This window comes from Chrysochloris asiatica, unplaced genomic scaffold (genome assembly GCF_000296735.1).
Source record: "Chrysochloris asiatica unplaced genomic scaffold, ChrAsi1.0 scaffold00145, whole genome shotgun sequence".
NCBI classification, from domain to species: domain Eukaryota; kingdom Metazoa; phylum Chordata; class Mammalia; order Afrosoricida; family Chrysochloridae; genus Chrysochloris; species Chrysochloris asiatica.
This window is the reverse complement of record NW_006408663.1, coordinates 1,395,149-1,407,284: the sequence shown is the minus strand read 5'-3', so window position 1 is coordinate 1,407,284 and position 12,136 is coordinate 1,395,149. Positions and strand designations below refer to the sequence as shown.

Genomic DNA, 12,136 nt, shown 5'->3' with positions numbered 1-12,136 from the left:
ATTTTTCTCGTTAAAAATGTTCTTACTTATTCTTTGTGATAATTCAGTCTAATTAATCAATCCTACTATGTGCCAGAAACCATACCTGAATACTGGGTATGTATACCCATAGGTGAGTAAACAAAGTCCCTTCCTTCAAGGTGTTTATGGTTTAACAGGAGATGCAGACACATAAAGGAAAACTATTATTTACTAGAATAAAGTCTTGCATAGATATATGCCATGAAATTATTAGATAAGCAAGCAAACTATTCTGTTAGGGTTGGAGGCTCAAGAAAAGCGAACAAGATGAGGATTCATTTAAATCAACTAGTGCCTTATTGAGGGTAATAAGCAATAGCTGCTACCATTTTTGAGCATCATGCACCATGCACTTAATGCACCAAGCACTTTGATAGGTGCTTTTTATGAATTCATTTTGTCTTCCAACTGCCTTTTAAAGGAGATGATATTATCACTTTACAGATAAGGAAATTAAGGTTAAGAGAATCATGACCCAAGATCATACAGGAGAAAGAGGGCCAGAGGAAGCAGGAAAATGATAATAAAGATTCAAACCAGGATCTTTACTTAGAGATATAAGGAAAATTGATAGCTTTCATAATAAAACAAACAGATACTGTCAGACCCACAGTGAAGGGAGATTACCGTTGTAAAGCATTTCTATTTTATCATTCAGATTTTGTTCCCAGTGACTAACTTTCTTCTCAGATACCCCTTGCTTATACTGCTACTGCCATCATACTTGATGCAGAGGTTAAAGGAAATTGCTAGCCCTTTAACTGATGGGTTGAGTGAGCAGAGACCATTCTGAGTTCACATAGAACACAAAAATTGGGATGTTTAAGTAAGATTTTCTTAAAGTATAAGTAAACAAACAAAGAAATCAACTTGCCACTAAATAATTGGATTTAGTAACTGGCTTACTCTCTTGAGTTAACAGACCTAGCTCATTGTATATTTTCTTATGGTCTTAACACTTAGACTCAGCAGACAACTTAGATGAGTCAACATGAGTTTAAAAGTGTGTTGAGTGTGTCTGAACTCCTGAAGTGCAGTATGCTGGAGGATGTGGTTCAGAGTAGAGGAAGAGGTGAGGCTTGTAAGAAAGGAGAACAGGAAAGATTGTCTGGAATCGAGCTGTGAATAATTTCAGAAAGTCATACTGCAGAGTTTTGACTTTATTTAATAAGTGACTTTAAAAGGTAGTTTGGCCGTCATGGCGTTTTAGATGGTATGAATAGAACTGAGCCTTTAAAAGATAGCTCTGAAGGCATGTGGAGAACACACTGAACCTATTGAAAGGAGAATACTAAGAGACAAATGAAGAACCAAGGTAAATGACAGTTTACTGATAGAAAAGCGAGTGTTTTAGAGCTAGTTGACTGGTAGAATCAATAGACTTTCGTGACTGACTAGATATGAGAATTGAAGGAAAAAAGGAGGAGACATCAAGATCTCCTAGAGGTTCTTTGTCTGAATTGTTATGTGGAAGGTGATGTCATCCATCAAGTGGCTGAAGAAGGCACTTAAAGAATACTCCTGAGAAGATAATACTGAGTTTACTTCTAGATATGATGCATATGAGGTGGTATCCTAATGGAAATGACCCAACAGAAGTCTACTGAAGCATACAATTCATGCAAACATATTTGAACACAGTTTTAATTTTCACATGTTTTTATGAATTTATATACTAGTACATTTCTGTGTGGTATTTTGTGGACAGAAGTTTGTATTCAACATTTGGGGGTTCCTATTTTGTTTTTATGTGATTTTCAATGATCTGACAGTTTCAAACATGTTAACTGAATCTTCCCTTTAAAAACAAGTTTAAGATTTAAGAATGTTTTCTGTGAAAAAATTTACTATTGTCCAGACATTAGGGTATCAATAAATATATTGACTGTTATTATTGCAGCTATATCTTAATCATTTAACATGTTCCAATGGTCGTATATATTCACAGTTTTTAAATACACAAACCAAAGTAATAGTTAAGATAGTAGCAAAAGTACAAGAATGGAACCTTCAGAGAATGAATTGCACAGGCCTTATCCAATCAGAAGTTATGTAGGGAAATGATTAACCTGCTCTCCTTTCTTTCCCCCCTCCTCTTTGGTTTTGTTTTTTTGTTTTGTGGTAGTCTGACCCTTGGTTATCATTACAGAACTATGGAGGTGCAATGAGACCCCCACTGAATGCTTTAGGTGGCCCGGGAATGCCTGCAATGAACATGTAAGCAAAATGCTATATTATCCTGTCCAGTGTAATGTTACATTTTCAGTTTACTAAAACAACACTAATTTGTGAAATGATTAGCGTTCCTAAAGCCCTGTATAGTGTAAAAATGAACTAACCATGAGCTATAGTGTTTGCTTCATTTTCACATGTCCTCTGTGTTTTTCTTCCTTCTCTCGCAACCATCAGATTTTTATTTATCTTTTTCAGGTGCCATCAATGTTAAATTTTAGCCTGTTGCTTGTTTATTTTCTTGTTTTATTTGTTTAGTCATCACAGAAATGAGTCGTCAAAGTAATCACGTAGTCACCCTATAAATGTCAACACCATAACCATGATTTAGCTACAGAAGTAGATAACTGAATGTCTTTAACCTCATTCTAACAAATGTATAGCGATTACTAAGAGTGGAGTGTCTGGTATATAAAAATACTTGTGTCTTCACGTTTGCTGTGTCAGGACTACTGTTATCCCAGGAGGAATTCTATCTGGTGGTATCTTTCATGTTAAAGCTTTCCTTGGTATAGGAAAATTTTTCTTTTAAAAATTTGTGTTGCACTTAAGTAAGGGATACACTAAGTGCGTTCACGGAATATGCCTTTTCAAATCTAACGAAATTAGTTTGTTTCTACCATTTAATGAAATTTGTTAGGAAATTTTTTACTCATTTTTCATTATCCAACTTACTTTCAAAATTCTGTATATCTCAGGTACTTGTTAGTGATATCAATTCACTGTAAGATCAGTTGTATGATGTGGCCTAAAGAAATCATGAAAGTGTTCTTCCTGGGGTTGTGGGCTAGTCTTCTCAAATGTATTTTCTGTCAACCATGTTTGTTGTTAACTGACATATTAAATTAAATAGTAGTAGACATCATTTAATGGCATTATAAATATACACGATGTAAGTTCTTTTGATATACAAAGTGTTTTTTCTTTTTAAGTTTTCAAAATCATTTTCCTGGAAAGCAGTTTTGCCTTAAATAGAAAGTAGGTTAATAGGTGGGTACCATCCAGACTCTTAACAGAATAAGAGAAAAAGTAGTTCAAATTGTCCTATCATGTCTTTTCACTTTTAAGGTAAAAATAGATAGGTAAGAAGTCTGACTCTTCTTACATTCTCCAAAGGCTTACTTACCCTTTTGTAATGGTTACTACAAAAAAGAATGAATGATGCATTGTGCTAATAATGTCAAAGGCAGTAACTCTTGCCTGTAGAATGGGAACGTATTAAATTTACCTACCTGAGAGTCTCACTGTAAAATGCAGCAGATATGAGTATGCATTTTTAATACTATGATCAACTCAGAATTATCATTAAATATTAAGAGTTTCTCATTCTGTAAAAAACTCTGCATTATGATTGGCTATAGATACAACTTTAAATCCAACATGTTTTGGTAATTGTTGTTGTTGTTGTAGTGCCATCGAGTCAGTTCTGACTTATAGTGACCCTGTATAGGGTTTCCAAGGAGTGGCTGGTGGGTTTGAACCACCACCTTGAGGTAGATTGACCTTGCAGTCCAGTGCTTATCTTACAGCGTCACACCTGTAGGGAGGAAAAAACCATTTGATATAAACTATTGTTGTTTTGTGCTGTTGAGTCTATTTTGACTTATAGCAACCTTTTATAGGGTTTCTGAGAGTGGCTGATGAGTTTGAATTGCTCCCCTTGTGGTTAGTAGGCTGCATCTTATTCTACAGTGCCACACCAGGGTTCCTGTAACTATTGTTATTGTTGTTGTGTTGAGTTGGTTCTGACTTATAGCAACCCTATATAGGGTTTCCAAGGAGTGGCTGATGTGTTTGGACTGCCAACCTTCCATTAGCAGTTCAGTGCTTTTCCTACAGCACCACATGAGGACACCATGTGACCACTAGGAAACGCAAGTCAATGCTTAAAATTATCTAGTTCCATTCTCACATATACTTAAGCATATGTGGTGGTGGTCATGTGCTGTAGAGTCGGTTCTGACTCATAGCAACCTTGTACAGGGTTTCTGGGGCTGTGAATTTTTACGGGAGTAGAAAGCCTCATCTTTCTCCCTTGGAACGGCTGGTAGTTTTGAACTGCTGACCTTGAGATTAGCAGCCCAATTCGTAACCTGTGTGCTTGTTGTTGTTGTTGTTATGTGCTGTGGAGTCAGTTCCAACTCATAGCCACCCTGTACAGGGTTTCCGAAGCTGTGAATCTTTACAGGAGTAGAAAGCCTCATCTTTCTCCCTTGGAACAACTGGTAGTTTTGAACTGCTGACCCTGATGTTTGCAGCACGATTTGTAACCACTATGCTACCAGAGCCTCCTTAAGCATATGTACATGGTACATTTAAATTTCTAGACTAAGGAGAATAAAATTTAGTGTCAAAAATTTAATATGTGTTGATATTTGAGTTAGGGACTCTTATTTATATGTACTTGGATTCCTTGAGATTATTTTCATTACGTAATATTTTGCTATTTATATTATCAAATACAAAAAAAAAGCTTAACAAAACTGAATCTTACAGACTCAGATTTCCATGGTTTGTTACTATTACCATTTACTTAGAGCCACACACCGTTTTTGTTTTCTATAAAGTAGTGTTCCTTCAAGAACACTGAAAACGTAAAGTCTACATCAGGGAAGGCTCTATGCAATGGAAGATAGAACCAGAGAGAATTCTTCTTATATTGATATTAGCCCCTGCAAAGCAAAAGTGAGTTTCAAGAGACAAAAAAACAAAAACAAAAAACACATTATCTGCATCATACACAATAAACTTTATTGAAGTTCACTTCATAATTTAATCCTCTTTAAAACACAGTAAGTCTTACTTTGTGCAAGGTAAGTATTTCTGATTGTAGTGTTTTGTGACTTTTTTTCATGTCATATTTACATGGTGGACACCTTAAAAAGTAAAGGAAAATGCATTCATTAGAATTGTGTTACTTACACTGTGTTTGCCCTCTCAGTCTACTGTATGTGTGGGGGGGTCAGGGTGAATCTGATGAACAATCCTATCGTAATCATTTATCTTTCTCTTGTCACTTTTTATCATTTACCAGGAGAGTTTCAATGATAATAAAAATATCCAACCCTGGTCATTAAACAAAGTAATTGAAGACTTTATTTTTCACTGGAAACTATCACTATAGCATTAAGTATTTGCAACAAAATTTTGATAATTTTGCTTCTAAAAATATTGGCTTCCTCCATAGCAAATGGTTATTTTGATAACAATCTTTACATTTCCATGTTGTTAACACAGGATAAATTGCACAAAGTGTCACTTAAAATTAAAAGTATGTTTTTATTATTTGTATAATTAAAAGGTTAACATAAATAAATTAATTTCACTATAATATGAAGTGTTAATGTTCATTGAACTCATTTAAAGTAGAATTTATAAAATAGTGTCACAATGTAAATGTTTTCAAATGCGTAATAGATTATTTTTAAAGGAAACGAATATTGATACGCATCTATATTAACTACATTAAGAATTTAGAATACAACATTAAAGTATTTCTAATTTAACTTTAGTACCTTGCTGTTTTATAGAAATTAAGATTACAAAAAGATTACAAAGGGTCTTCTTGCTGTATATCATTTCCTCTAGAAAGATAATGTTTGACAGTTATTATCTTGAAATACAATGCTTGTGAATTACAGAGATTCAGAGAATTAATTAACCCACCCCCTTTGGTAGTCACTTTTACTTTGGTTTTATCATATGTATATACCCTACCAAAATATGCAGATTTCTTTAAATATCATTTTTCTCTTTGTGTTTAAATAAGGAAGGCTAACCTGGTTTAAATTCAAACTGTACTTATGTAGAAATTTTCATTTAAAATTTATTTCTTTCATACTTTCTTGGTAATACTGACAGATTTCAAAGCAAGTGTGAATTACTGATCTTAAATAGTTGTTCTAATAGAACTTCTCACTCTTAAAATTCCCACTTCATTCAGTGAAATTGAAAATGTGTTTCAAAGACAGTGACAGTGTTAGGTGAAATGTATCTATCAACATGAATAATTGATATTTATCCTACTATATTAAAATATAATCTAATATAAAATAATAGTTTATCAAATAATCAAATGCATAAGTTATTTTTTGTGTTATTTTAATAGGTCTTATTTTACATTATTTTAATAGGTCTTATTCATACAGTCCTGATTTAAGTATAATATTTAAAATTTTGAGGTCATTATTTACATATCTTAAGTTTATGTAAATCTTTGACATAATTTGTAAAGGGTATATTTTTATGTTATCTGAAGATGAATGTTTCCCAATATTCTGTATCTCTCTACTGTGTTTCACTTATCATCAAACACATCATGTGGATAGGTTTTACTGCCCAAATGCTTTACATGATCAGCACATACCCTGTGTTTTAATTTCTGTCCATAGAGGCATTGACTCCTGTATGTAGCATCATCTTTCTCATATATTCCAGTACCTTACTATAAAACAATTGTTTTTGTTGTTAAGTGCTGTCAATTCGATTCCTACCCATAGTGACCTTGTATAGGGTTTTCAAGGAGCAGCTGGTAAGCTTGAACCACTGAACTTGCAGTTCAGATGACTTTGCAGTCTGACGCAGTAGCTCACAGCACCACACCAGGACTCCATGAAACAATTATAAAATGTTAATCTTGGAAAGGCATCAGTTTCCACAGACGACATAAACTCCCCTCACCATCTCCTTATGTGATACTTTGGTCAAGTTGCCTCTGGAAATCTTACCTTTCCCTAGTAATACTCAAGCCAAGTTGGGGAAAATTCCACTTGGGCCTTGCTAAGAGAACCTAAGGACAGAGTAGAGTTCATGTATCTCTGTACAGTTTACACTCTTTCCAAAACCAAATCCACTGCCATGGAGTCAGTTCCAACTCATAGCAACCCTGTAGGATCAAGTAGGACTGCTCAGTAAAGTTTCTAAGACTAAATCTTTATGGGATCAGACAGCCTTATCGTTCTCCTGTGGACAGACTGGTGGGTTTGAACCACCAGCCTTGCAGTTAGCAGCCCAGCACTTAACCCATTGCATCACCAGAGTCTCTTCATACCCCTTTGTTGTTTGCCATCGAGTCAGTTCCGACACATAGCAACCCTGTGTAGGGTTTCTAAGGAATGGCTGGTGAGTTTGAACTGCCTACCTTGCAGTTCAAGCTGACCTTGAGGTCGAGTGCTTATCGTACGGCACAATACCAGGACTCCTCGTACCTCTTACAGAACCCAAAAGAACGAAAAATAGTTCTAAATGTTTATAAGACATGAGTAATGTAGTAATTAAGTTGGATAACTTTTTGTGTAACACTTAAAACTTTAGGTAAGGTCTCTACAATAAGAACTAGGGAAAATGTGTTCTTAATTTAAAATGTTCATTGCAGTAGTTATTATAGAAAAAGGAATTTTGAGTGACCGGTTCAAGCTCACCAGCCGCTCCTCAGAATCCCTATACAAGGTCACTATGGATTAGAGCTGACTTGACGGCCCTTAACAACAACAAATTTCACAGGACCAACTGACAGTAGTTTGCTTGTCATCAGGCAGGATGTGTTCCCAGTGTAGTTTATCATAAAGCTTCAGGACAAGTGACCTTTTTAAATTGGGTCTTCATTTTATTTTCAATCATTGTATGTCTGTGAGTTATAGAATACAAAGCTTTCTCCTCTGCTCTAAAGTTAGGTAAAATATTAACATATATTGCCTCCTGTTTTATCCATGGTTTACTCCGGCCACTATCTTAGCCAAAAATTAGGAAAACAAGAATTATGATTCCTTCATTTCATACTAATTAAATCATCTATGGCACTGGAGGACAGGTCAATATATTGAACTATAAAATAATGCATGATATTCTATGAGTGTCGATGTGATTTTTTTAAAACAGAGAGAACTTTTTTCTCCCTGTTACGTACATTTATCTGCTTGTTACTTGGTAAGAGCAAATGACGATATTATATTTCAAATGATATCATTTGCATCAGATACAGTTGACACATACTGGCGCCACAAAATTATGGTTTGTTTTTCGTAATTAGTTCTTTTTATAATAATTTACTTATATAGCTATAATTACCGCTGTGTGGTGATTATCATTTTTAATGGTTGCTATAGTAACCAAAGTATTATTAAAATAAAAGTGGGTTTACTAGTTTCATTTGGGAAGAAAATTGTTTAATGTAATTTTTTAAATGGATTTCAGAAATTTAAAAGCTATGAAAATATTGAAAGTAATTTTAGTGCTGAGCTAAGAATATCATTACTTTATGATTTATCATTGCTTATTGTGAAGCATTCAGAGCACAGGTTAAAAGTTATTTTGTCATATTGTTTTGTAGGGGTCCAGGTGGTGGCAGACCTTGGCCAAATCCAACAAATGCCAATTCAGTGAGTATAGATACTTAATTTTTTTTTTGGTAATTTTTAACATTTAACAATAACAACAGTAAAAAATGTTTTTGAAAGTCATGCAATAAGGTGTGTTAAGGGTTTTTTATAATAATGATTCAAAAAAGTTGTAGTGTTCTATAAAAACTGCATTTTTTAAGAAAAACTATATGTTCCTGAAAACAATTTATTTCACTTGAATATCTAATATAGACATACACTCTGTGTAGATTAACCGATTTTTACAAAATGTACAAATTTTGTAGTTTAAGTATACTTCAGTTGGAATACAGTGGCTGATATTTGTTCTAAAAATGGCTTGAACTTCTACAATAACTAAGTGTACAGCTAAGATTACTTTCTCTTGGAGGAAATCAGGTTTTATGGTTGCATTTGTTGTACTAGTTGCATCTAAGTTTTTTTCTCACACTGCTCCAGGAAGTGGGGCGTGTATCATTTATCTTGTGTCTAGGATCTAACTTGCCATCCTCGGACATCCTATTTATGTACAGAGTGTGACTACTTAGATATTTTTCTCTCATTATAATGTCATATAATTATGTGTATAGATTAAAAATTAAGGCATCATCAGTCTTAATATGATCCTGGAGATGTTTTTCTTTCTTGATTTTGAAACCTGGAGTCCCTTAGTATGTCAAAGCAGACTGCTATGTGCGTTTGGGTAGTCTGTGCACTACACAAGAAATACAAGCTGCATTCCATGGGTGAAGCTTATGTGTATCTTCCCAGAAGGAGAATCTTTCACTAGTATGAACAAAGGCGTCACCTTCTTTGGCTGGCAGTGGCTTACTGCTATATATATACAAAAAACTAATCTATTGATTAAGGTTAATTTAAACTTCAGAAAAATCAAAAGTGAGGTGTAAGTGTTATCCTAAATCCATTGCTAATACTATTCTAAGGCAGAAATCTATTTCTTCTCAATTAAGTAGATGGTACTTACCATAATTTTAGAGAAAAATCACATTGTTAATTTATATTACATGCCTCTTTAGTTTAAATATCTATTGAATGAGATTATTTGGGGTGGCAAGGATTATGATGTTCTTTCCATTTGTTTCTTCAGTGTACTATGTGATTTCAACAAATCTTTGTAAGGTACTATTTTCCAGATAATGTGCTTTGATGTGAATAACTTCTCTCAAATTCTTGTAGTTTGTTTTTGATTTTGAAGACTTTTTTGTTGTTGTTGTTTTCCTCCTTGCATTCAAGATTTTAAGAGTATAGGAATTAAAAGGAAAAAAAAACCCACCAAAAAAACTGACTGCTTGAACTGACAGTTTTTCTGTCATGAGAATCTGGAAAGAATTTTAATTATCTTCATATCTGAAGAAGCAACACAATCTATGTTTGTCTTAATTATGTAAGCCTTCCACCTACAAATAGAAAGACCCTTTTGTCTGTGCTCACTGTCAGCTCAGTCAGCCATTCCCCTTCTGCTCATTGCAAGCAGCCAGAGCATACCTAGTGCTTCTTTTTATGCACCCATCCAGAAATAGTGGACTATTTCTCCAAAAGTCCACTTAGGAATATGGGCAGGGTTGATTTTTAAGATGGGGCATTGTACCTTAGAGGGGTATATTGTCCAAGTAAACAGTATTAGAGACACATCAGAAGAGCTCTTGTAGCAATGCATTCTGGTGAGTTTGGCTTTTATAGTTCCTCTATCTTTTCAGGATTTCATACAGCCAAGCACTGTGTGCAGAAGAATATAGGATATTAAGTCTTTTGTTGTTGTTGTTGTTGAGTGCTGTCGAGTTGGTTCCGACCCTTAGGGTTTCTGAGGCTGTAAATCTTAACGAGAGCAGAAAGCCTCATCTTTCTCACGCGGAGCAGCTGGTAGTTTCGAACTGCTGACCTTGTGGTTCGCAGCCCGATTCGTTAGCTCTGTAATATTTCAGAACCTGAAAAACACTAGGAATTAGGCTAGGAGCTAGACTCATCAAACTGTTATTCAACAGCTAATCTGAAATGGGCATCTAAGCAGCAGACATGGAGGCAGGTAATAAAATCAAAAGTAGTCCCCTCTGTTAGTTAGTTAGTATACACCTCAACAGGACACTTCTCACCTCACTCACTGTTTGAATAGAGAAATGAAGTGGTAGGCAGGCCGATCTTTTTCTCTCCAGAAAGAGAAAGGAGACATCATCCTGAATATGCAGAGAAACATTTCTCAAAAAGTGATTGGAGAACAAAAATAAGTAACAGTCTAGGAAAAAATCGGTGCCACTATGAAACAGAAGCAAAAAATATTGAGGAGTGAATCCCACCCCCCGGCCAGCCCCAGAATATCACTGATTATGTTGTTGTGGTAATGCATGTGTAATATGAACTCTATACTCCTTGGACTTACTTTCCATGTTTAATAGTACCAACAGTTTCATTTTGTCTCCAACAAAAAGGCAGCTTTAAATAGTTGTTCATTTTCTTTTGTTATTGCAGTTTTCAAATTGCTACATTCATTTATTTTAAATGTTTATTCTGAAGTAAACTCAGACTTACAGAAAAGTTGCAAGAATAATACAAATACTTCCTATATACTCATTATTCAGATACCTCAAGAGTTAGTATTTACATTTGATGATTTTCTCTTTACATGTATTCCCTGGACCATTTAAGTTATAGACCTGATGACCCTCCCTCCCTAAATAGTTCAGTGTGTTTCCTAAAAGCAGAGACATTATCATAACCCCAGGAAAATTGTCAAAATACAGAAATTAACATTTAAATGATACTAGTTCTTAATCTATAGAATTTATTCAGGTTTTGCCAATTGTTCCAATGTCCTTTATTAAAAACCCAACATCACTTTTTGCATTCAGCTGTCTTATCTCTTTTGTCTCCTTTATTCTGTAGCAGTTCCTTATTTTGCCTTCATCTTTCTTTGCCTTACAGTTTTACTGAATGCAAGCCAGTTATTTTGTAGACTGTCCCATATTTGGGGGCGTTTGATGTTTCCGCATGATTAAATTTGGGTTATGCATTATTATTGTTGCTGTAGGTGCCTTCGAGTCCTCTCCAATTCACAGAGTTCCTATGCACAATAGAAAGAAATACTTTCAGTCCTGCGCCATCCTCACAATCATTGTTACATTTGGGCACGTTTTTGCAGACACTGTGTCCATCTTGTTGTGGTCTTCCTCTTTTTCACTGACTCTACTTTACCATATATGACATTCTTTTCCAGGGACTGGTAACATTTCCCTCCTGATAACATGTCAACCCTCACTTCTAAGGAACATTCTGTTTTTACAAAACAATTTTGTTTGTTCTTCTGGCAGTCTGTGGTACTTTAAATATTCTTTGCCAACACCATGAATCAAATGCATCAATTCTCTGGTCTTCCTTGTTCATTGTCCAGTTTTCTCATATATATATGAGGCAATTGAAAATACCATTCCTGGCTCATGTGCACCTTAGTCCTCAAAGTAACATCTTTGTTCTTTAAACCTATAAAGAGGCATTTGCAGCAGATTTGCCCTGTG

General features: G+C 34.7%; 1 protein-coding gene across 5 annotated transcripts in view; it reads left to right on the top strand.

The window, feature by feature from the left end:
- The window catches only part of SSBP2 (single-stranded DNA binding protein 2), a 464,724-nt gene that overhangs the window by 395,699 nt on the left and 56,889 nt on the right, over positions 1-12,136 (top strand). For 3 of the 5 annotated variants that reach the window (XM_006870594.1, XM_006870591.1, XM_006870592.1), the window contains 2 exons: positions 2,171-2,238; positions 8,582-8,630. In XM_006870594.1, coding sequence (XP_006870656.1) covers positions 2,171-2,238; positions 8,582-8,630 — 117 coding nt within the window. Of the gene's footprint in view, positions 1-2,146; positions 2,239-8,581; positions 8,631-12,136 lie in introns of all 5 variants that reach the window. The other 2 variants (XM_006870593.1, XM_006870590.1) reach the window with 1 other exon arrangement.